The sequence below is a fragment of the Pecten maximus genome, chromosome 9 (assembly GCF_902652985.1).
Source record: "Pecten maximus chromosome 9, xPecMax1.1, whole genome shotgun sequence".
Lineage (NCBI taxonomy): Eukaryota > Metazoa > Mollusca > Bivalvia > Pectinida > Pectinidae > Pecten > Pecten maximus.
The window spans coordinates 26,305,186-26,332,113 of NC_047023.1; the positions used below are offsets into that span (position 1 = coordinate 26,305,186).

General features: G+C 34.3%; 2 protein-coding genes across 6 annotated transcripts in view; both read left to right on the forward strand.

Moving 5' to 3' along the window:
• LOC117334095 (myosin-IIIa-like) overlaps window positions 1–10,365 on the forward strand; it is a 34,104-nt gene extending 23,739 nt beyond the window's left edge. Inside the window, exons 28-32 of one of the 5 annotated variants that reach the window (XR_004534033.1) lie at window positions 38–76; window positions 3,073–3,276; window positions 4,278–4,321; window positions 5,438–5,468; window positions 6,984–10,365. Coding sequence is in view for 4 of the 5 variants with exons in the window: in XM_033893540.1 (XP_033749431.1) it covers window positions 38–76; window positions 3,073–3,276; window positions 6,984–7,004 (264 nt within the window). In the remaining variant the exon portion in view is untranslated. The remainder of the gene's footprint in view (window positions 1–37; window positions 77–3,072; window positions 3,277–4,277; window positions 4,322–5,437; window positions 5,469–6,983) is intronic. The other 4 variants (XM_033893542.1, XM_033893541.1, XM_033893540.1 and 1 more) reach the window with 4 other exon arrangements.
• Window positions 10,366–12,150: 1,785 nt separating this feature from the next.
• Window positions 12,151–24,133, forward strand: LOC117334949 (aquaporin-9-like). Its single transcript, XM_033894814.1, has 7 exons — window positions 12,151–12,262; window positions 12,896–13,022; window positions 13,716–13,853; window positions 19,025–19,143; window positions 19,686–19,903; window positions 22,675–22,847; window positions 23,092–24,133. The coding sequence occupies exons 1-7, from the start codon at window positions 12,200–12,202 to the stop codon at window positions 23,145–23,147; spliced, it is 894 nt and encodes a 297-aa protein (XP_033750705.1). The 5' UTR covers window positions 12,151–12,199; the 3' UTR covers window positions 23,148–24,133.
• The last annotated feature ends 2,795 nt before the right edge of the window (window positions 24,134–26,928 follow it).

The following is a 26,928-nucleotide window of genomic DNA, read 5'->3' on the forward strand; positions in this document are numbered from 1 at the left end:
GTCTTGAGCTGAAATATTACCTGTATCTTCATGACAGGCGCCATCTCATAGGCCGAATTCTTCAGGCCCTAGAAGAGTAAGAAGTTTATGTAATGCTAGACATAACCCTCTCTAAACCGCTTTTTTCCATTGCTTGTCTTGAAAGAGTTGACAGTATTTCATTTCTGGTGAAATATTTTCAAATGGACCTTTTTGTTACAAACATGTACAATCTTACCTCATAATAAACTGATAACAGAGTCTTTCGACACATGTAGAAACTTCTAGATTAACTGGACATTTTTTGTAATATATGATCATAAAACTTTTGAAAAAAATGCTCAAAAATGTCAAAAAAGTAAAAAAGAAAAAAAAAAAAAAAAAATAGCACTTTTGCAAGCAGTTACTATGTATATGTGTTACTAAAAATTTGAATATATTCGATGTTCTAGATTGGCCGGCTATTGTCAATGAAAAAATCGATATATGATTTGCCATACATGCTAGCTTCACCTTGTGAGCATTAAAATTATGTTCAGATTGTCCATGTTTGAAACAGATTGAGGCATGGAATGTCCATGCTGTCTGCCTCTGCCGTCCAATTTGTCCTGATCAATTGGTTGTGTGCTTTTAGAATGTTGTTTGTGGATTTCAGTTTTTATTTGATTTTGCTTTTGATGTATATGAATTTATAATATTTTTGCATTAATGAACTTATTATGGATCAAGATGATGTTACTGTGCCAAGTTTGATTTCACTCCTTTAGTAGAATGCAATGGTATAATTTTTCATTTTAGAGAAATACTGATATTTTGAAATAGATCAAGCTGTACGTTAAAATCAAATTGGAAGTTTTCAGTGTTTTTTGTATTACATGTACTTGCACACTTTGAAAATCAAATAAGAAAGTTTCATTAAAATAATCAGTTTTGGGAACAAATCTATTTTTAAAGACTGTGTTATATATTCAAGAAAAAATATGATACCTAAAAACATAAGACATTTTAATTGTTGGCCACTTTATTAAAACCATTTTTGTATTAGATTTAAAACTGGTAGCAACACCTTAAATGCAGTTCATTTCGACCCTGGGCGCGTATGATACAAGTGTAATATCATTTTGTCATTAAGTACAATAAACTATAACGAATATCTATTTTTTTTATCATGTTTGTTTTTAGTAGTTGGGTGAAATGGTTTTTATTAGAAAATTGTGATTGTATTAGCATATCACCATTTAAAAAAATATGTAATGTAGTCTTTTGAGACAATTCTTATTTCTATATAGATGCTCAGATTTGGTGTGAAAGCGATTTTTCCATATGTTGAGCAAATAGACTTTTACAATAATAGTTTATACTGTTGCATGTTAACATCTCAAGGTTGAAGCAATTTTGATTCACGAAAAATGCTTAACTGCATGGATATGTATAACAACAAATGTTTGAAAATATATGTAGTGACTCATAGAATGAAAAAGCAAGCTTGATGATGTAGTTATTAAGATTTAATGCAAAAGCAATAACGGGCAATAACAGCATCCTCGGACCAGTTGTTTAAAATGTGATTAATCACCTTGATTAGTGAAAATCTCATTTTTCTTTTACTTCAAGACCTGTGTGTGTATTTGTGTGTTCCTTGAACTAGAAAGGCAGCAAGAGACTGCCGAGTGTTATAGTTTATAGTTTCATAATGTTTTTTACAAGTTAGATTTTATTAAGATTTTAAAATTGTAGTTAAAATGTGATTAAACTAATTACCCTTTGAGCAACTGGGCCCTGATGTGTTGGCTTGTTTTAGCTTGATGCAATTAATGTAATAGAAAGGTGATACTGATCAGGAGGTTTAGACATTCAACTCATTGGAATCAAATTACCTTGATGTTTTAAACTACCAGGCAAATTCTTACTAAAGCTCCACTGGAATGTTATTAACTTAGAGGTGTGGAAAGTTATAACGTTAATTGTGCATGTTGTAAAAAAAATCTCGAAATAAACATCTAAACTTGCTGTACTTGTAGGCGATGCTTAGCCTGCCGAAACACCTAGTTTCGTACCTTTTCACTGGTTTTCCTATAAGTCCTCACTTTGCCAGTATTTTATCTGTAGATTTCACACACTTCAATATTGTTCCTTTTATTGTTTTATCCATCATGATATTATGGTATGGATAAATAGAATCTTCAACCACCTTAGGGGATGAATGATTATTTTCTCTTCCCTGTTTACCCTCTTTCGTACTTATATTGACTTACAATAACGCAAGACAATATTCATATGACCTACTTCAATTGTTGTTGTGATTTCATTGTATTGTTCCCGTTGCCTTGACCCTAGGGTGAGGTATGCAAATCTCACACTGGTAAAATTGTCCAGGTCAAGGGAACATGTCATTTCAACATTCAACATGGTCTTAACATTTATGTACTTATTCGAAAGATCAATATCTTACACCATGTTACTAGAATCATCTTGTTGATAACGCGCAAAGAACACGTGTAGCTTGCTTTAAATCTAGGGTGAGGCATGGAAACTCATGTCCCGGGAAGACGCTAAGGTAGCAAGTTATCTCAACATTCAACACAGTCTAAATATTTATTATTTCTTTTAAAATTAAATCCTTACACCATGTTTTTGGATTGTGGCATGTTGTCTCATTTATAAGGAGATTTACGGTAAATGTTTCACCAAACAATTCATTGATTGTTCTTGAATTATACATATGTCCTTTTTTCCATCACTCCATCATTTTCAAACATGTATTTTCATATTTATATATTTAATATTTTACCTTCAGTGAAAGAAAAGGTGTTGATTCGAAGTTCAAATAACAATTGAACTTTGTTTAGTTCAACAAAGTTTACGTTCCCTTATATAGGTATTTTTAGTATATACAATCTTGTGACTTTCCTCAGCATTCCGATTTCGATAACTAAACAATTATTGTATAACATGTTCACTTTTATAGGAAAGTATATATAAGTACATTTTCAAGGCTTAATATTTTAGAGGGAACCAGGAACATTTGATATAATTTTAAAACACTTTTTCCTAGTGTTTTTTATTGTTCAATTCTTATTAATATTTATACAGCAACAGGCTAGTAGAATACGAGCAAGCCGTACTCCAGTTGGTGCCCCTCAGAGAGACCCCACAGTGTCAGGGCCTCCTATTCCTGACCGGAACTACACCATACCAAAAAATACCAATGTCAAGATACGGTCATCTGCAGCGATGAGTGGAAGACCACTCCCCCAACGTCCCGACGAAGCCCACAAGAGACTTCTCCAAAATCAGGTAAATAAAAATAAATGATAATTAGTCTTTGCAACGATTATGGAAACATTATTTATTGGAAATGCACAAAGTTGAAAAAAAAATCCACCCTTTATAACAATCTTTTATTTTGGAAAATAATTATCAAATCAGTTATGCTCTTTGGATCATGACATTATTCCCCTTGGTAAACGATTAAGGCATCAATTCACATAGAATATACTGATGGAGACAAGTAACGCATTCGGTTTAAATTGTCTTTACTATTCCTCGAAATTTGGTAGTTTGATTGCTCCAAGTACTGTTATAATGATGTTGGCTCAAAACCTTTGTTAGAGACCCAAATTGAGAACTTCTTAACGAACTTATGACCTGTAGATACAATGCACAGCGATTTAGTACACAATTGCAGAATGCTGCAAATGTCTGAGGTCGAGAGAAAGAAGACTGTCGATTGGTCATATTTTTCATGGGCAGTCATAAAATGCCCAGTTGCATAGTAGTTATGTGTTCTTTGCAAATGATTACTCATTTAGCCACAATGTAAGTTAAATATATCGTCTTAGCCAGAAATGGTCGTCAAGGACACAGGTACTTATGGACATATAATTATGACGTTTTTAATGGAAATGTTACGTTATAGACGAGTAAGTTATTGTATTACGATCGGATGTTTAATTTATAAATGCAGTTTACTTTTTAACATCGTTCTAGTGGATTATCCTTGCAAAATTCACCGCCGAATTTCGTTACTTTTTCTGCCGGTATATACATTTACATGGCTGTACTGTTATGAGAGGAAATTGACTGCAAATTAAGGGCATACGGTTTATAATTATTGCATAAAACGATGTCATCTATGGCTATATTTTGAGAAAGGTACATCGCATGATTAGAATTAAATTCATAGTCTGTATAGACATTTAGGAGCATTGCAAAATGCTTAGAAGAACGGGAATATATAACCTAGACCTGCACAATGATTATATGGTAATTACGGTAATACTTGATTCAATGACCAGAACACAGACCAGTAGTGACGGTGTCCTTATCAGCGAGGAAACTAGTAAGTTAGTCAACCCACCGTATGATATCGTTGTACAAAGAACTCACTGGTTAAAATGTATTGGAACCTGTTGCTTATGTACAAAAATAGTTCATGGCATTGTGCATACTTGATTACTCTCTGTTCCTCATTTCTGGTAAAACGGATTTTGGTGATCATCAAATGAATAAACAATAATTTTACGTCATTTATTTAACACAAATACATATGTGTATTGTCCATTCAAAACCAACTATACTCATATATATATATATAATGTAATAATAAGTTATTATATACAGTGTTTTTCTGTCATCAAACATTGGCAAGAATGAGGTATATTATACAGAAATTATTTAGAACATGAAATGAATTGTAATCAATTTTTGAGATGCGGTTCATTATAGTTATTTTCCTATCTATCTACTTGTATCTATATATATGTACATGTTTATCTACTTTGATCATGCAAATATCATTTGCTTTTTTATATTTCGTAATGATTGAAACGGAGAGTAATCAACGTCTCATCAAAAAGTGCAGTCCATTTAGATAATCTTTGAAGCACGACGGGGCTGTTGTTCTTCACCTGTACTTTATATTGTAATTTGCAAATTGTCATGTAAGATCGACCATACAACATTTAAAGACATATGAATACGGTATTCAAAGGCATATAACGTCCCATTGTCACAGACGACAATTGGTTTGAGCTTTGTACATATTTACGTTTGTTTATCTTAAACGATCCTTTGAGAGGTGGTTCTCAATATGAATAGACCAGTGAGTTAATTAGACAGCACACCAGTACTCAAGGTAGTAGACTAGCGTATACATCATGTATGACAACGATATATACCATTTGCGCACAAATTAATATTTTAAAACATTTATTATATTGCACTTTATCTATGCATATATATCTATTATTAACTTTATCTAATAGTTTACATCTTTACATGTTAACGAAATCATAATACCAATTCAAAATCGACCAAAGTATGTACATATTTTTTTCTATAAATTGAACATTCAAGGTGTTGTGGCGGTTTTATCCTAAGCTCGAAAATATCGAAAATACAATTTGAACTTCAGGCCCGTGTAGTTGTTACCTCATTAAACATATTTGCAATTTAGGTTCATCGATCATAATTTAGCTGAACTACAGGTAAATTTTCACTGATTCTTTAGGAATAGAACATCTTGTGATGTACTCGATATACTTATGTTATTCAGTTCTGAACATATAACGAATTTCATGCTATGCAACTCCCTTAAAATTGTTAACTCTTCGAAAGATTATACAACTCGTCAATGGGAAGACATTTTTATGCGTTTGATTAATGCTGGCGGCGCGTCCTTACTGGTATCAGTTGTAATTATAGAATATTCTTTATACATCTGGCTGCAGTACAATCTGCGTTTGTGGGATACAACTAGTTAAATCATGTGTTCCTTCTTAGTCTCAGGAACTTTGAAACATAATTAGTTGGTAAAGATTGAACGAAATGTGCTCCATTGTTTTCCTTCAAATGTGACAGACAATATGGCTGTCATGTGCTTCAATCATTTTCACGTTGAGATGTCTATATTGAATTGTTAAAAGTTTATTTTAGCTTCAGTTATACTTCAAGATACCTTGACTTCCATGTGTTGATGATCATTTTTTAGTTAATTTCTTCCCTTGAATGCTATGTGATATGTTTCATCGCCGTAGCCTTATTCGATATTTCGAGTTCACTTGTTGAGGTTGAAACCGTAAAAATTCCATAATGATCTTTGTTGAAAGATGCAATGTATCGAATGCTTCCTGATTAATTTTACATTTACTATAAGACGTTTTCATACGTTTTACAGTTACTTGAAAGGAAAGATACTGAACATATTTTCTTTAGGAATGAGACACTCGGTATATACACACAGAAGTAACGAAAAAATCTAAAAAAAAAACTAAAAAAAAAACTTGAAGAAATTCGGTCATCTTAGTTATAACAATGCCGTGGCATCGTTTTCTTCCGTTCAAGTAAGGTATCTTAGCGATGATAATATTATTATTTACTTGGAGGTTTTTGTTTGTAGTGTATCTATTCTACGTATTCTTCACAGTTTTGATTGTGTTGCTTTGGCTGAATCTCTTTCTTCATGCATTATCTTTTGCATGCTCTAAATCTAAAATGCATACCTTCAGCGACTTTCGATCTGAACATATCTATCATAAATGCGTCTCTTTTGTAGTATCTGTTGCACGTTCACATCATTTCCAACACGAAATTTTCAATGATGTTTTAGCCGAGTAAAATGCCATTTCGTGAAAATTCTGTTTTTTCTATATCATTTGACACAACTCATATATGAACATAATTATCGTTAAAATAATATAAAAATGATGTACATTTGGATATGAATCAACGCTAGAATCGATTATCCCGTTGTTGATGCATCTACATCCAATATAACGATATGACAGTGTATGCAGCTAATAAAACTAGCCGTCTGATTGGCATATAATCAGAGTTATAGCTGCACATGTAAACAATGTTTCTGGTGTTAAGTATAGTACCATATTTATACAGTTATTTTGTCAATGCTAAACAGTAATTAAAATCTGGTGTTAAGTATATTACCATATTCAAACAGTTATTTGTCAATGCTCAACAGTAATTAAAATGATTCAATTTTGCAGAGGACCAAATACGACTATTGATGGTAATGCTGATGCTGGGACTTGGTGCTTGATTAGATTGTATCGTACGTAACAGTCGTTCTACAACGGGTGATACACTAGTGGTCTGTGACTGTATGTACGTCTTACTCACGTCGTATGTGATTCGGTGACTTTCTCCAGTTTTGTTATATAATATTTTCACTTTGCATATTAGTTTACATTTGTGTAACCAAAGATTGTGCATACACATATTTAGTTATGTAACGCATTGAAAATATACCTTCACCGACAATTCTTCTCTTCTTGAAGTCATATTCATCAACAACAACAACGCTCAGAATGGATCCCAGGAGATCAAATGAGTTTGACAAGGGCCAATAGTCAGTTACCATGCTGGGACGAATGGAAAATAATGAACAAACATTGATATGCTTTTAAGGTCACAGTGTTGTGATCAGTTGAATGTCAAATTTCAGTTTAAAAACAAAACTTTTATCAGTACATCCCAGAACTCAGGTGATCGATAACGATCTTGGGTCTCTTGTTGGACAATTTAGAATTCAGTTTTTAGGGGATGAATGTAAAATTTATTATCAACTAAAGAATATTTTGAACAAAAACAATGAATTAGTGATGCATTTATTTCAATGTAAACGAAAGCAGATAAAATAATATAAACCCCTTACGGCCACACTGTACATACTTGACGGTTCCTATTTCCAGTAGATGTAAGTTCCTTCCCAGATTAAATGAAATCCGTAGCCTTTCATCCTTTCACAGTACACTACTTGTCATGCTGTCATTGGGTTCACGTGTATTTGTACCTGTTATAAGTCATATATCCTGATGATAAATTTGTTTCTGTTTGTATTTTCTAACTTAATATACCCTTTACCTACTAATTTTCGCGCCTATGAAACTTTGCGTTTCCACCAAATACGATAAGTTTGCGGCTATTGATTCGTTTTCATTTTCTGTTAAAATTTGTTGTTTCAGACTTCAGACAGAAAAAAACAAGTTATCGCTATTATTTTCTGCGGATTTAAGTTGCCGCCGTCATTTTTTGCGAGCAACGCAAAATTAATTGTGCGTTAACATTAGTAGGTTTAAATCATTTCATCTTAAGGTAATATATGTTGTATGGATTTATTATTCTATTAATATCACGTATTGCTAATTACAACAGCTCATCACTGCTGTGATAAAGTTATTCAAATCAAAATGATTATAATCCGACACAGCATATTTTTTACACGCCTTTGTAACCATTTTGTTGTAATGACGCTTGTATTATATTAAGATTTCCTACAGTGAGCATGTGGCACTGGGGCCGATAAGAAAATACGGAAAGAGGAAGCCGCGAGTGATAGGCAATGACCTTAAACTGGAGTAAGTTGAAGGCAAGAGATAAAAATCGGCATAATCTGTATTTTCATGTTATATGATTTTTTTCCTTAAAAGTTTATTTGTTTGTAAGTAGTTAAATGCTCGTAATTAATTTAGACACTTCTACTATCGAAATCAGATTTTGAGTTTAATTTTAAATAATCAGATACAGTGATTCTGAAATAGTATTGTTACCTCGGGAAGTGGAAACTGTTTATTACATTGTTTCGGATGAATTGTGTTTCGCTGAAATTTATTTCTGATATAAACCAAAAGCATTTTTTTCCATAGCATTTTTGAATGCTTCTAACGAGATCGCTGTACGTTGTTATCATTCCAACGGATTATTGTATCATCATGACAACAAGGGCCTTATCCAGTGCAATGACATTAATATTATTTTTGTTATCGATCTATGCTGATTTTTTAAAAGAACTATTGTTATATTAATGCAATGGTTTGAACACATGCTCAAAGTATTCCACTCGATGCATAATAACATTAAGTCGTTTACTACTTAGCTTACTCCTCTAACGGAGTATGGATTTATATTAACTAGTGTACAGATTGTATTTTGCTTGTAAACGCGAAAAGTAGATGCAATAAATGAATGAGATTTGCGGAGTTACATTTATTGAATGAGAAAAGTAAGAGTTGTATGTAATTGTTCAGGAGAAATAACAACAGTATAAATGTTGTGTACACTGTCGTTAAGTTGATATCTGTAACTCTAGCAACGAATATCACACAATATCCGCCGTCATTCTGCTTCTGTTTAGTATCTAGGATATATTTATCAAAGATATAAAACCAACAATAAGAACCATCTAACTGTAATAATTTTGCAGTGGAGCATATTTCATGCTGGATTTAAGATAATATTTTTTACAGTGGATTTATGTTAATATTTCTGAAGTTTTAATTTACTACACACGTTTTATGCTGCACAAACTGCAAAGAATGAATTTTATAATTTGCATGAACAGTTTTAAGTGTACATAAACAACGAAGTATGAAATTTACTTTATTCATGAAAACGAATACTATATAGATGAACAACGAAGTATAAAATTACTATATGTATAGACAGCCAAGTAGAAATTTACTTATCTGTAAATAATAAAACGCACTTTTACTATCTGCATATGATGCTGCGTATGAAAAAGGATGGTTACGGTAGGTCAATTAAATGGAACTCATAGTGACAGTGACCTACTTTTTGATACCAAAACTGCAGTTAAACTTATCAAATTAACGTTGATGATTTAAGTATGAATGCCGTGGCATATGCATTGCACATTGATTTGTACCACTTGACAACGCATTTTATATATTGTTTATTCAATAGTCGAATTAATATATATTTGTTGTATTTTTATTGTTAACAATGATGAGGCCTACTTTTTGGACCAATGTCTTGTACTTAGCACTGCATGTAACAAACAATGGAAACTGACACATGTATATCACTGTCATAAAACTATAACCTGAATATAGACTTAATGTAACATGATGGATGGTCAATAGACTCCCATTAGTTTATGTGAAAGTCGGTAATTGAAATCCCAAAATATATACACGTATCATCTTGGGGAATATGTTTTTCATTACTCACTCCTGTAATATATATGTGCGAGATTTGGCAAGTGATACGACAATATGAATATTTACATTATATTGTATCTTCATAATTACCTTTATTAATGACATTAAATGGAAACTACAGAGTACTTACTCACGTTTATTGCATTCTTTGTTGTGGCATTGTTCATATATTGAAATCCATGAAAGTTGTTAGTACGCAGTGCCAAAATGAAAAATTCAAAAACAAAATGACGCGTACACAAATGTAACTACTGCTTTTGAAGGTATTAAATCAAAGTGTTTAAATTGCCCTTAGTATAAAAGTACTTTACTATACTGATTTGATATATTTTTATGTACTAGTATTGTATACGTATACATATATATCTTGTTTAAATATTGAAATGGCATAATAAAAGAAAATATTTTATTTTGTCTTATTGTGTTTTGGATATGCTAACTCTCTTCTGAGTAGTCAAAAGTTGACCAAGTGTCGGTTCATTAAAATGATATTGACTTGAAGAGCATGCCTTTGATTTTCTAGACAATCACAACGATTACGTCTCATTCAAACGCACCTTACTGTGACATTCGTTTCCCAGATGTCAGACGACAGACCGAGTTATTATTTTCCGACATTGTCAGATTCTGATATCAAGAATAGGATTACTCTGTTGCTGGCAAAGCAAAGAGGTCAGCGAAGACAGCTGTGGACGTTGTCTATCAATATCCGGATGAGATACGCGTCCAAACTTACTTCGATACTTTTTCTAATGAAAGGCTTGTCAAAATCCTAGGTAAATTATTTTGAGTGCTTCGGACGTAAAGAAATCGTTACATACAGGCGTAAAGACTCGAAGATAACGAAGATTGCTTCACGGTTAATATTTGAAAAGGTGAGGATTAAATACTTGCCACAATGCTTCAAACTTTTGTCAGTGGAGATGAAACACCAGAAACTGGTCATACAGAGTAGGATATATCACTTTTGCAATTGTCAAAATGTTGTAAATCAATTACATTATCAGTAGGGCTATATCTAAGTAATTAATGAAATAATTTGGTTAAATCCTAAACATTGTTATATTTTTATTTACCATGCATTAAAATGGTGATTAAGGAAAGGTACTTGTTTGCATGCATGTCATGTATTTTATCATGTTAAAAATAATAAAACCATTGTAGCCTTTCTATACCTGGATTTATCGACCCAAAAGAAGATATTGACATCGGACGTGGATATGACATTAATTGGGTCGATAAATCCAGGTATAGACATCAGGTGGGGGCTGTAATTGTATATAATTCATTATGATTGATCAAAGATGTGTACAAAGTGGAATTTAAGTAAGGCACACATGGGTTGCGGCAAAACTACCGATTACTGGTACAGGAGTCTTGCAATGTCCATGACTGTAAAAACTCGTCATTCGTGAATTTAAAGTAGTTTCTAGATCAGCGCTTGCGATGTCCTATATTCGTGAATATGTCGTAAAAGGTAAGTTTGCGGAATAAAGTATTGAAGTGATTTACAGTAAAATACAATACAATCGATGAACGAGAACAAAATATCAACAAAATTAACAACGCGAGAATTGCACACGAGAACCTGAACTTGATATAATATTAGGTGTTTCAGAAGGCAGGTGTCTTTAGCTTCATAAAAGACACAAAACAAATAAATTGTGGTCAAATCCTAATATGAGAAGGAAACATCAGATATATGCATTCATACATCAAGCTCTTGAGATACTTAAATCAAGTACGGCATGAAAACTTGCATGAGGAGCTGTATTTATAATCAATATGAGGCTTACTGTACCGATTTGTGTTGGCAGGGGTTGTCAATGCCGCACATATATAGACGGAGATAATACGAGGGTAAATGACCTGTCGAGAGTAAACAAGGCGGATAGGGAGAGATAACATCTATACTTCTGCTATCTGCTGGGTGGCGTCCTTACCTTTTGAATGTAGGGACAATCGGAACTTTATATTCTATTAATTTTCCCGTGCAATTATTTGTGATACGCCATACAATGTTTACGCTTATTTTGTTATTTATTCTATTTATTTAAATTATTAAGAATGTATATATTATATATCTTTTATAGATAAATTATTCGCTTGAATATTAATGTGGTTTATCGGTGTGAATTAAAACGACCGAGTCGTACACACAATTGGAAACATTCAAACTATTCAGGGTTGCCAACTCAAACATGTTGTTTTGGATATATGGAACGGATTGATTTTAAAAAATCATGTTTTCAAAATCAATCAAAAGGGAAGCAATGGCTGAATTCCTGGGAACATTCATGTTAATGGTGAGTGGTGTACTTTTTATAGCTTCCATTGCATAATAATATTTTTTTATTTATTCGTATCTACCAATCAGAACTCGGGGATGTATACTTGGCGGGATGTGAACATTTAAACAAAGGAAAATGTTCATGCAAGAATTGTTTTGAGTTCGGTAATGATAAGATGTAAATACTCCAATCAATTATCAATTAAAACTGTATTCAAGTTCAAGATGTCGCATGGATTACACAAATGAACTGTAGTTTGGAGATGCGAAAGTTAAAGCGTATGTGCTTGGTATATACATAAATACACAGATTTATACAGAGAATTATTGAATCCTCTAATTATTTATTAAATTCAAAGAGTTCAGGCTCGCGTGCGAACTGCTGGCTATATCATCAACAGGAAGGACTATATATGAAAATCCTCAGAGTTGCATTGGTGGGGGAAGAAGTTCAATTCTAGTTAAAGACCCAGATAAAGAGGGATAAGTCAGCTCTTACAGTCGTATGCAGATGCACAGATCAGGTCTTGCTGCTATGTCTATATCTTTTGTCGGAATGGCAGAAATAATACAATTGGACCTTTTATCTACTTAGATAGTTTGCCTTTTCTCGCTGCATATTCTCAATCTTTTCAATGCTGATATTCAGGCGCTCAGCGACGGTGCGAATGCCCAGTGGCTATTAAGTAGTGGAACCAAGGGGTCTGCTTTGTCTATCCACATATCTCAAGGGATCGGTGTGATGATGGGTGTATACATATCTGGAGGAGTTTCAGGTATGTAAAACCTGAATCATCCATTCAATTGCAGATTTCGATTGCTATCTACAGATGTCTTCAGATCTACTGACAAAAACTGAAAAAGTCGGGCATATATATTAGTCTATATATGACATATGCGAACTAAATATTTTCTTAAAAGCGTGAAATGAAATAATAGGTAAAGATTGAAATTATATAATAGGTATAGATTGAAATTATATAATAGGTATAGATTGAAATTATATAATAGGTATAGATTGAAATTATATAATAGGTATATATTGAAATTATATAATAGGTATAGATTGAAATTATATAATAGGTATATATTGCCATCACAATTAAACTTAAGCGAATAAAAAAACTTTAAACTACTCTACATACTCGTATTAAATATAAGCAAATCTATTTGATATCAAGGAAAAATAGTAAATAAATAACATGAATGTCACTGTTTTATTTATTCCATTCATTATTGATATTTTCTTGTGATGCTGATTTAAACAAAAGAACATCAAAACATCTCTAGAAAATCAAACACATTCTCATTATGTTTTACCTTGATGTGAATAGGCAGTATTTAGTAAAGTCGATTTACAAAACAAAATCTATTCCATACACTTAATAGCCACAAAATGATTAAATGTTTGGTATTGATACCAACAAGTAAACGACAATGGTTGACACCAATGTTCTCTTTGTTTGTAGGAGGACATATAAACCCAGCAGTGACAGTAGCACAGGCTTTCCGAGGACGACTGTCCTGGATAAAGGTCCCATTCTATTTGGCTGGGCAGTATGGAGGGAGCTTTGCTGCTTCTCTGGCGATATACCTAGTCTACAGCGGTTAGTATGTCAATAGAGATGACATCAAGTTGAAATATCAATCACAGAATCATCGTAGATACTTCTTTCTGTCATGAATGCAAAAATACTTTCCTGATAATTTTCGTACAAAAATCTCGATGAACATGAATTAAAGGCGATATTAATAGGTTTTATCTTGATTCTCAATTTTTCTGGCGTCTGTCTTGCATCTTAAACAACTGTTTTTGGTTAAACGGAAACAACATTTAGAAGGATCATTGTATGCTACATACATTATATCTTTCTTCCATAGTCTCAGTATAAAGTCGTTTTTTTGTCTGATTCAATCGATTTTGAATGTTTTGCAAAGTTGATGTTTGCCTCTAACATCGTCAGATTAAGTTAACGTGTTCTCCTGATTTCAATCATTATTATGAGTGTTCTGATTGTCCAGCAGACATTGTCGTTTTATGATCATTACACATAATTATATACCTACATAGTTGATTATCAATTCTTTTGTCCATAAACGTTAGACTCGATTTTGGTACTATTTCTCCCCATTTAGTGTAATTACAATGTCTTGTTAAATGTTCTACCCCCTTGATAGGACGTATTTTACAGTATGATATCTAGCGGCTCTCCGCCCATGTCCTCCTTCTTCCTGTTGCTTTATCTTCATTCCCTTGGTCGACAAATGTTCCCTAACACCAACTGTCACTTTGTCGTATGTTATTTTCAGCCTGTCAGTCTAGAGATTGCGCCCTCCTATGTAACTCGTGCAAAGTCGAAATAAATATAATGTCACCTCGTGCCACATATTATCATTTGCCGATATCGTTTGTGATTATACGCAATAGAAATTGTGTAGTTGCAATCAATGGAAATTCTTTGCAAACAATTTAACTTTATAAAAAAGGACTCCAATACGAGAACAAACCAGAATTGATAGTGTTACTGTTGATAATGTAAGCTACATGTATGTGTAGTCCACGCGTATATGTAAGTAGTCCACACGTATGTGTAAGTAGTCCACACGTATGTGTAAGTAGTCCACACGTGTATGTAAGTAGTCCACACGTATGTGTAAGTAGTCCACACGTATGTGTAAGTAGTCCACACGTATATGTAAGTAGTCCACACGTATGTGTAAGTAGTCAACACGTATATGTAAGTAGTCCACACGTGTATGTAAGTAGTCCACACGTATGTGTAAGTAGTTCACACGTATGTGTAAGTAGTCCACACGTATGTGTAAGTAATCCACACGTGTATGTAAGTAGTCCACACGTATATGTAAGTTGTCCACACGTAAGTGTTAGTAGTCCACACGTGTATGTAAGTAGTCCACACCTATGTGTAAGTAGTCCACATGTGTATGTAAGTAGTCCACACGTATGTGTAAGTAGTCCACACGTATGTGTAAGTAGTCCACACGTATATGTAAGTAGTCCACGAGTATATGTAAGTAGTCCACACGTATGTGTAAGTAGTCCACACGTATGTGTAAGTCGTCCACACGTATATGTAAGTAGTCCACACGTATATGTAAGTAGTCCACACGTGTATGTAAGTAGTCCACACGTATGTGTAAGTAGTCCACACGTGTATGTAAGTAGTCCACACGTATATGTAAGTTGTCCACACGTAAGTGTTAGTAGTCCACACGTGTATGTAAGTAGTCCACACCTATGTGTAAGTAGTCCACATGTGTATGTAAGTAGTCCACACGTATGTGTAAGTAGTCCACACGTATATGTAAGTAGTCCACGAGTATATGTAAGTAGTCCACACGTATGTGTAAGTAGTCCACACGTATGTGTAAGTCGTCCACACGTATATGTAAGTAGTCCACACGTATATGTAAGTAGTCCACACGTGTATGTAAGTAGTCCACACGTATGTGTAAGTAGTCCACACGTGTATGTAAGAAGTCCACACGTATGTGTAAGTAGTCAACACGTATATGTAAGTAGTCCACATGTGTATGTAAGTAGTCCACACGTATGTGTAAGTAGTTCACACGTATGTGTAAGTAGTCCACACGTATGTGTAAGTAATCCACACGTGTATGTAAGTAGTCCACACGTATATGTAAGTTGTCCACACGTAAGTGTTAGTAGTCCACACGTGTATGTAAGTAGTCCACACGTATGTGTAAGTAGTCCACATGTGTATGTAAGTAATCCACACGTATGTGTAAGTAGTCCACACGTATGTGTAAGTAGTCCACACGTATATGTAAGTAGTCCACGAGTATATGTAAGTAGTCCATACGTATATGTAAGTAGTCCACACGTGTATGTAAGTAGTCCACACGTATATGTAAGTAGCCCACAGGTATGTGTAAGTCGTCCACACGTATATGTAAGTAGTCCACACGTATATGTAAGTAGTCCACACGTGTATGTAAGTAGTCCACACGTATGTGTAAGTAGTCCACACGTGTATGTAAGAAGTCCACACGTATATGTAAGTAGTCCACACGTATATGTAAGTAGTCCACACGTGTATGTAAGTAGTCCACACGTATGTGTAAGTAGTCCACACGTGTATGTAAGAAGTCCACACGTATGTGTAAGTAGTCCACATGTGTATGTAAGTAGTCCACACGTATGTGTAAGTAGTCCACACGTATGTGTAAGTAGTCCACACGTATTTGTAAATAGTCCACACGTATGTGTAAGTAGTCCACACGTGTATGTAAGTAGTCTACACGTATGTGTAAGTAGTCCACACGTATGTGTAAGTAGTCCACACGTGTATGTCAGTAGTCCACACGTATGTGTAAGTAGTCCACACGTATATGTAAGTAGTCCACACGTATGTGTAAGTAGTCAACACGTATATGTAAGTAGTCCACACGTATGTGTAAGTAGTCCACACGTATGTGTAAGTAGTTCACACGTATGTGTAAGTAGTCCACACGTATGTGTAAGTAGTTCACACGTATGTGTAAGTAGTCCACACGTATGTGTAAGTAGTCCACACGTGTATGTAAGTAGTCCACACGTATGTGTAAGTAGTCCACACGTATGTGTAAGCCGTCCACACGTATATGTAAGTAGTCCACACGTATGTGTAAGTAGTCAACACGTATTTGTAAGTAGTCCACACGTATATGTAAGTAGTCCACACGTATGTGTAAGTAGTTCACACGTATGTGTAAGTAGTCCACACGTATGTGTAAGTAATCCACATGTGTATGTAAGTAGTCCACACGTATATGTAAGTTGTCCACACGTAAGTGTTAGTAGTCCACACGTGTATGTAAGTAGTCCACACGTATGTGTAAGTAGTCCACATGTGTATGTAAGTAGTCCACACGTATGTGTAAGTAGTCCACACGTATGTGTAAGTAGTCCACACGTATATGTAAGTAGTCCACGAGTATATGTTAGTAGTCCACACGTATATGTAAGTAGTCCACACGTGTATGTAAGTAACCCACACGTATGTGTAAGTAGCCCACAGGTATGTGTAAGTCGTCCACACGTATATGTAAGTAGTCCACACGTATATGTAAGTAGTCCACACGTGTATGTAAGTAACCCACACGTATGTGTAAGTAGTCCACACGTGTATGTAAGAAGTCCACACGTATGTGTAAGTAGTCAACACGTATATGTAAGTAGTCCACACGTATATGTAAGTAGTCCACACGTATGTGTAAGTAGTTCACACGTATGTGTAAGTAGTCCACACGTATGTGTAAGTAGTCCACACGTATATGTAAGTAGTCCACGAGTATATGTAAGTAGTCCACACGTATGTGTAAGTAGTCCACACGTGTATGTAAGCAGTCCACACGTATATGTAAGTAGCCCACAGGTATGTGTAAGTCGTCCACACGTATATGTAAGTAGTCCACACGTATATGTAAGTAGTCCACACGTGTATGTAAGTAGTCCACACGTATGTGTAAGTAGTCCACACGTGTATGTAAGAAGTCCACACGTATGTGTAAGTAGTCCACATGTGTATGTAAGTAGTCCACACGTATGTGTAAGTAGTCCACACGTATGTGTAAGTAGTCCACACTTATTTGTAAATAGTCCACACGTATGTGTAAGTAGTCCACACATATGTGTAAGTAGTCCACACGTATGTGTAAGTAGTCCACACGTGTATGTAAGTAGTCCACACGTATGTGTAAGTAGTCCACACGTGTATGTAAGTAGTCCAAAAGTATGTGTAAGTAGTCCACATGTGTATGTAAGTAGTCCACACTTATGTGTAAGTAGTCCACACGTATGTGTAAATAGTCCACACGTATATGTAAGTAGTCGATATATATGTGTAAGTAGTCAACAGTTGTGTGTAAGTAGTCTACACGTGTGTGTAAGCTGTCTACATGTATGTGCAGTCCATACGTATATGTAAGTAGTCCACACGTTTACATTGTATGGAAGTAGTCCACACGTGTTAGCTCTTTATTCTCAAGGAAAGTTTTGTGTGACTTCAGTTATAGGCCGCAGGGGGTAACGAAAATAGGACATTGTGAGTGATATTTCACTCAGCCGCCACGCACCAAAACTGTCAGATGATTGTCGGCACTCATTAATATTCATACTTCAAGAAGGAAAAATCTTGATATACGCGAGTTTTTATTTTGTGAAGACAAACTTCTGTTTGGTAATTCAAACATGATATCACAAGAAAAACATTGATATCACAATCCATATTATTATATTATCGACGTTATTAAAAATCAAATTGTTCTCTCTGATTGATTGAACAGTGAATTTATACATATAACTATATATTTCAATTGTTAACGTGACACTGATGTAGCACTGACAGTAATGTACAATACTTATGCAATACAGACATGTCCGCTGCACGATGGGAGGACCTAAACCATTGTACTTACTAGGATATTGTTTCCTTCTTCAAATGGACAGAACATATCTATGAAATCCATGAAAAGTCTTTTTTGTCAGGCATCCACTTGGATATATTAACTCCATTGACAAAAGACTAAAATAAAAGCGACGTTTCTCAAACTCAATTATTACAAGCTTTGCTCTAGCAAGAAAGCAATACCATTTTATCTTTATGATTAATTAACCATTGTGTTTGCATTTTCATCACGTCGGTGGTACCAATCGTGATGTCAAACACGTGATTTGGGAGTTTAAATAAAATAATCGTTTATTCTTTTCCCTTCCCTAACAGTATTATACGTGCATTATTTGTGTTACTTGTAGACGCTCTTCATCATTTTGACGGTGGCGTCCGATTGACCAGTGGGCAGAACGGTACAGCTGGGATATGGGCGACCTATCCACGTACTTTTCTCTCCGTCACCAATAGTATAGTGGACCAGGTCAGTCGACACTGTCCTAACCTGTCCAAAACCAAAGGATCATTTCTCGTTACAGTATTTGTATATTGTTTTAGAAAATAATAAAATGGTTTCTTGTGCCAGAAAATTGTGTTTCTGGTTGTATAAAATGATCCATTTTAGTCATGGTTATATTATGTTTAATTGTGATAAATAAATAAAAAGTCTTGCCGCCAATTCTTCCTCAGAAACTAATGAGACTAAGCGCTTTTGATCTCTTTGAACCAAAATACAAGTTTGCATAGTGTCTATTTAAAATTAATTGTAAACTAGACTGGGCGAATAAAAACACGTCGATGTAACATTTTATGATATATCAAAGGAACATGACAATTTTAACAAAGGAAAAATGTTTGCGTGAAAATACACCCTAGTAATGCTTTCCATCCCATCCTGTATTGTTTATTTCATCATCTCTCTCGTGAAGCAACACTTTCATATCATCATACGTATACCTTCAAACGTTCCAAGACTAATGTACATGAATATACTGTTGAACATAACCTTGTTTTGTTTCCCTATAGATATTTGGAACAGCAGTATTGTTGATATGTGTATCAGCTTTGTCAGACAAGAGGAACATGAATCCGTCCTCTGGCCTACTCCCTGTGTGTACCGGACTCCTCGTCTTCGTTATAAACAGTACATTTTGCTTTAATTGCGGCTGCGCAATCAATCCAGCACGTGACCTATCGCCAAGGCTGTTTACCGCCATGGCTGGATGGGGAAGTGAACCTTTTAGGTAAATCCAGTTCGGTTTGTTAATTATTATCCACAAATTTTCTATATTATGTTAATATTCATATTTGATCACCAACGATATTCTATTAAGTATTGGATAAACAGCCCACGAACAGTTAACGGGTACTGTAAAATGGAATAAACATTGGCAAATTATTTTCCTGCTTCAAATAACATTCAATCCTGTTAAATGACCCCAGCTGATCACTGTTTACAGATACCCCCCTCCCTCAATGGAGCACGGTTCTCTACTTCAGCTCATTCAGTTTCGGAATATATCTTACGAACACAATATAAACCTGAATATCAGTGTGACACTTATATGCTTCCAAACTGTAAATTTAACAACTTCTCAACAGTTATTGTATTGACGGCTGGTATAAACATTGCCTAGCTAGCTTCCTGGCGGATTAATTTGTTGCTATCCCTGTTTAAATCATCATGATCATTCGCAAAATGTAGTTATGGAATATCCCGTATCTCATAAACAAACATGTAGGCGTACGTCACACATTTTAAAGACATATTTAAGAGTTAAATTCAACCTTTATGAATCTACCAACGTAGAAAGCCGAACCTATATCTGTGTGGTATTTCACCTGTCGATGTAAACAAAAACAGTCGTTACATTGTACACATTAAACCCGTTATATCCGGAAGAACATATAATTGAGCGGAATTACACATTAAAAAACGTGTCGGTGTTATAGATATCCTGATTTTATACTTATGAGTGTTGTATCATAGTACGATTACATAGAAGAACTCCCAGTCTGATTAAGTTCATTTCATCCACTTTATTGATCCTTGTATTAATCCGTAATACCATGCCAGGTCCGAAGAATTTCAACTTAGAATTATACAAAATTTGTAAAGCGAAAGATTCAAAAAAAGTTCCAAATTAAAAATGACCCTTTAGTTCTTACTGTCCAAATAATAAGAAACGAGGAGAGGGAAAGTTTACTGCGATGTTCAAGATTTGGGCACTCTCCCCAAGATTTTCTTTCTAACTATGTGCGTCCGTTATTCATAAGAATAATGAGTCACAGGCGTATCGTCTTAGTAACAGAGTTCACTATCATAATTTCGACCACTGACCTGTCTAAAAAGTTCTGAAGATACTATTCCACAGGACCTGTTGGTCAGCATTTTAATTTTGACATCCACCCTATGTAAATAAGATGTAACATAAAGATGTAGTAATGCTACCTGACTACATGTTCTCTCCATGTTGATTAAAGTGGCATAAACTAATACTGATGACGTACAGATTCCGACTGAACATTAGGTCAGATTTGTAGTGTTTGACCACTGGCCCATGAAAATATAGCAGTCCTTTCTCAAGTACGAATTACTAGCTCCAGCAATTAAAGGCGTTGACTTACAACATACCTGAAATGAATGATTCCTAATCAATAAAAAACCTAATTAAATAATGAAATTAAGACGTTATTCTAACATTGGTTTGTTTTTGTTGAATTAAAGGTTTCAGTTTGTGATAAGTCAAAAGATGTGTCTTCCCGCATTCGACCAATCCATTATTTGAATGTCAAAATATCTATTATTTACACTTAATCATTCAAATGTGTTTAAATTGTTTCATATTACAGGGAAGCTTAGATCTTATTAAACATGCATTACCGCCTTTCATGGTATACATGTTGACGCTATAGTACATAGTATATCTTGCTTGTTACAAATCTAAGGTATTTGTTATGAGCGATGTATATTAATATATTAATTTTTGATTTAAAGACTTCTTTTTATGACTAGACCTATACTTTATGCCACACCTGCCTAGCTAAAAACATATTAGTTAACACTTTAAATTTTCGCAGGATGGATTTCCGTATCTGTTCTTGCTGCCGTTTGAAAAATTGATATAAATAATATAATAGTACGCACATATTAAGTATAGATATTACTAACATACCTTCTTAGCCTCCAAAGTGTTCCCAATGTTGTGAGCGTTGAACACATAGCAAATAATGACATCTCAATATCACAAGAAAGTATAAAGTATAAATTTATGTTTTGTTATCTGTTCAACTGTTTTCCTTTTGAAACATGCTGCGATAATATTGATACAATATTTGAATACACTTGTAATTGGAAGAAATGTTTAGTCACCAAATGAGGCTCCGCAATTTCCTAAGCCAATGAAAATGCTGGTAAACAGGCTATGAAACCCATGAAATATCTATCAAATGCTGATAATTGTTTGACTGTTTGATTGGTTGCCATCTTTACCTTCACATTGTCTCAGTGACATTCTAAGTATGGTTATCAATGTCCGCATTTTTAAAGCATTAAGTTTATCCTCCTCGATTTGTGTTTATTTCCTTTAAGGAAATAATGCAAAAATCACCGTATTTCATAGTTATGTTCCAACTTTCTGTATTGTCAGCTCTCAGTAACGATTTGTATTAAAAATCCACAAATGGGTTGTTTAACTCTTAGTAGAATAATGTTGATAACACATCGTCTCTCACGGGATACATCATGTTTCAGTATATATATATATTTAATTTTGCATTCAGTAGCAGATTTAGGTATTCAAATATTGTCGTATATCTCTATTTCAAAGCTTGTAATGCACGACTTGAACATTGTTGTCTTTCGCCATTTAGTTTAATTGTATTTTATACTGTTGTTAAGTCCATGATGTCTGTTTGTTATGTGTTATTGGTCTTATAGGAGGTGTCATGTGTAGGAGGTGCCATGTGTAGGAGGGTCATGTTCACGAAGATTTAATTATTTTTCCTTCATCAGTTATAACAGGTACTCCTACTTTTGGGTACCAGTCCTGGGACCTCACATAGGAGCAATTCTTGGTACCATTGTGTACGACCTTTGTGTTGGTTTCCATTGGCCAGATGAAAATGTAAATGAAAATGACGAACAGGAACCTGTTTGGATCCGACGAAAATTTGACAAACAAAAAGGTATGAAACAGTTTATCAGTTACTTATATACTTATGAAGTTTCCGAATACATTAAAAAGGAACGAAAATCCAAAAGCAACGTTGAAAGCGTAAAGACCTAACTACTGTATAATTGACACATTTATGAAATTTGTACTTCTGCGAAGGAAAGTTTTTCAGCAACTTGAACATGTTTTTACTAAAAGAAGTTCATTTCATTTACTCACTTTAAACAAATGAATGAACAAATGTCTTATATTTTCAGAATACTATCAAAGTAAAAACGGGGAATTCGACAGTCTTTTGGAAACATCTGTCTGAGGACTATCGGAAATGTTTCCAAGAAAACCATGGATATATCCCATGGAATTGATAAAATCTCCATGAAACAGATATCTTCTATAGACGCAGAGAGGGTTCATACGTACTGCAGAGGAAAACGTACCATGGAATGATGTTGCTAATACTCTACCAAATGTAACGATATTGATGAATAAGACGAGAGAATATTGTTGAATGATGCATTCAGCATCCAATTACGACTATGTCATTTAAAACATGAAGTCACGATCTAAAACATTGATTGAAATGCGAAATATAGAATACAACACGAATGATACAGAATACAGCCAGTTGATATTGTGGATATTTTCCCGAATTTTATCTCAAATGATTTTTAGGAATATAGAATAAAACATAGACGACATGAAAGAAAATGGATTACAAAAACAAAAGATACTACAAAAATATAGTGATATCGAATATATAATACAATGTGGTCGACATTATAACGTTATATGGCATACATAACATTTTGTGAAATATGTTGCAGGGTAATATCATTGATATAGATGATGTATATGTCATAAGATTTCATAAAGACACAAAGAAGAAAGCCATTTATCAGGGAATGTACTTATTTAGTTTAACTATCTGGATGTATCCTAGTATTAAGGTGTTGAGCTTCATCTGACAACTCCAAAACCGTGCAATATTGGATAATCATTGACATAGATTGGATAACAATGTATGCTGTCAAGATATTGACTGATTCTGTTTTGGAAACATATATATTAACATGTCATTCATTGTGTTTTTGTTTACGAATAAAACGTGTCTTGTTAATTATTCTGTCTACGTCATGTTGATAACACGTGCATGTTTATTGATAAATCAGGATTTGTTTAAGATATTTTGGTTTATGTTACTACGTTTATAAGTTACTAAAACATAAAAAAGTAAAGAAAACAATTTGAATATGAATTTTGACTTCAATATGCTAGTGTAAATGCATTTGTTATGCTCCAGTCTGCAGGAATACATATCGAACTGACATGACCCCCCCCCCCCCCCCCTTTTTTTTTTTTTTTTTATCTTTGAAGCAGTTGAGATCAGTTCCCCATAATCATAGCATTGCTTGACATCAACAAATAAAGCTATTAACGAATTGAACATGAATATATGTTGACTTTGGGTCAAATCCAACCATATGAGCGATACAGTATTAGCCGTATCAGATATTATTTGCGTAATGATTTAATCATGACTTATATATCATCCATTTTTGTAAGAGGTACATGGCTTTAAGCTATAAGTAAACTGCTAACTGTTAATAGCATATTAATCTAACATATGTATTAACGATTTCAGACGGCATTACACTGCATCCAAAACAGTTTTCAGTTCCATATCAGGTCTTTGAACTAGGCATAGGTGTGAGAAGGTTCAAACCACAGACAAAATTAATTTACATGTGCAAAAATATAAACCTGTTTCATCAAAATCATATGAAGGATTACCCTTGGTCCTAATCTCACCAAGGCCGTTTAAATTGACTTTTAGCGACCTAAACTCACTTCTCACTACGTCCCTATGTTGACAGATACATATTATTCATGACACCGGAGCTGGACTAGCCTAGTCTTGTTTCAGATAAAACAATGCGGGCTTTGCCCCCATACGTTTATATTTCGGGACATTCGTTACATATTAATGAATTGTGGATCGTCAACATGAAACTTAATCAGCGGACCCCGTCTGGAGTTTTTTCGTCTTTTTCTAGACGAGTTTACGGAAAAACTGATATGCGAAGAGAATGGTAAAACGACTCTACGGAAATCAACTGACAAGATTGTTACGCAAACTTACTATGCAAGTGGAATCATCATTGGTAAGATTTTGTCTTAGGAATTCAATAAATCAAGCATATGTTATAATGTCAATCAAACCCTTGTCGCACAAAAACTCGAAGGACATGTAACTGCCATTCTTCCTATAACAAAAAGGGCCATAAGTCAGTAAAGAAAATGGCTGCAAGGGGTTTCCATCATTTCTATCGTCACCCTTTTTAGAGATATTGACCAAAGCTTAAGAACATGTATTTTTCAGTCTGTTATAATGTACGCAGTGTTTTGATTAATATGAAGCGCAAACCGTTCTGATTCCAGAAGGAGAGATAAAATCTTAATTTAAGAGAACCTGATAGGAGCTTAATGATGGAATAGAATCTTTCCATTATATAATGTTTTGTTTGCCATTTTTTTCATTTGCTAGAAAATCATCAGTTTCTAAAATTCACACACATTAGGAAAGTGTTTATTTTGAAAGGACAACTTAATGACGTTATAAATAATGTGACGTCACAATGGTATACATGTGTAAAACGGCGCCACAATTTTATCTTGTTTTGTAAACGTTGTACATGTATATCATTGTGACGTCACATTATTTATGACGTCATTAAGTTGTCCTTTCAAAATAACCACTTTTCTGATGAGCAGCAACAGCCACGAAAGCGCTAGAAAGTACGTCGTTGCTATTATTTATTTTGTGTATAGTTTCATAAGCTGCGAGTATTTCTGGCTAGGCGATTTGGTGCCGTTGATCGTGAGTTCGAGGCCCGGTCAGGCCACGTGTCATAAAGTTGTCTTCTTTCGTCACTTGTGTTAGAATGTTATAAATCAAAAAAAAAAAAAAAAAAAAATAGCACAATGGGTGTGTGTGTGTGTGTGTTTATGTGTAAACGCTTACTGCCTACTGTTGATAAGCTAGCTATCTCAAAATAGAAATATAATTATTATAATGCAAAAGTGCAGATTTGTCAATATTAATCAATTTCACATGCAGACCGCCTTTGATTAGGTTTTAAGGTGACCGAAATTGGGGATATGTCCCCAATATTTAAAAGGTGGAAACAATCAAACACCCACACACATTATTCCCGAATTCGCCGCCTTCAAAAACTGATGGCGGCTATTGTTTAAATAATAGTGCATTACATATCATTATTCGTATGTCTCATATGAAGCACTTGTTTTTCAGCCGGAAGACGAGACATCACATTGGGCCATATTCTGGCCTTTATTACTTGCCTAAATGAAGAGCCAGTAATGGGTTTCCTTAAATTACCCACAATAAGATTTACCGAGCTGCCAGGGAACTTGCCAACTACATCGACATGTTCTAGGGAGATGTGCTTGCCGATTGATGTTACGAATGAAGAAGACATGTTTTATAAGTTTGATTTGGCATTTGCCAATGCCTACTTTGGATGTGTGTGAACAACAGTATATCACCGGGAACTTTCGTAGGCAGAAAAAGAACCAAATTATAGCATGTAAAACATCAGTAGGATATAGTTTAATTAGCAGTTCGAACAATAGCCAGTGATGCATCTTGTACTCTCAGCGACAATGGAAAGAACAATATTAATAGGTTCATAATATTGACATTTATAACAATAGTTACCTGATTCATAAAACATATATGTCTATTGAATAAGATATATTCATCTCTATACACAATCAATACAATTGCTCCACGTTGATTTTGTATCTATTGGTGGTTGCAGTGTGTGAAGATATTGTTACTTGGCTATACAAATAACATTCCCCTCTCAGAATCCTTACATCAAATGAAATTCACAGATAAACATCGTCAGCATACACTGAGGGTATACCATTACTCCACAAAGATTATATTGATATGTACGACAGACCGAATTAATTATTTACATTTGCTTTAACAACTTTGTTGTGAAGAAGAACATATATACCAAAGGCATCACAAAGGCTTATAAACGATGATCGATTATGTACTATGC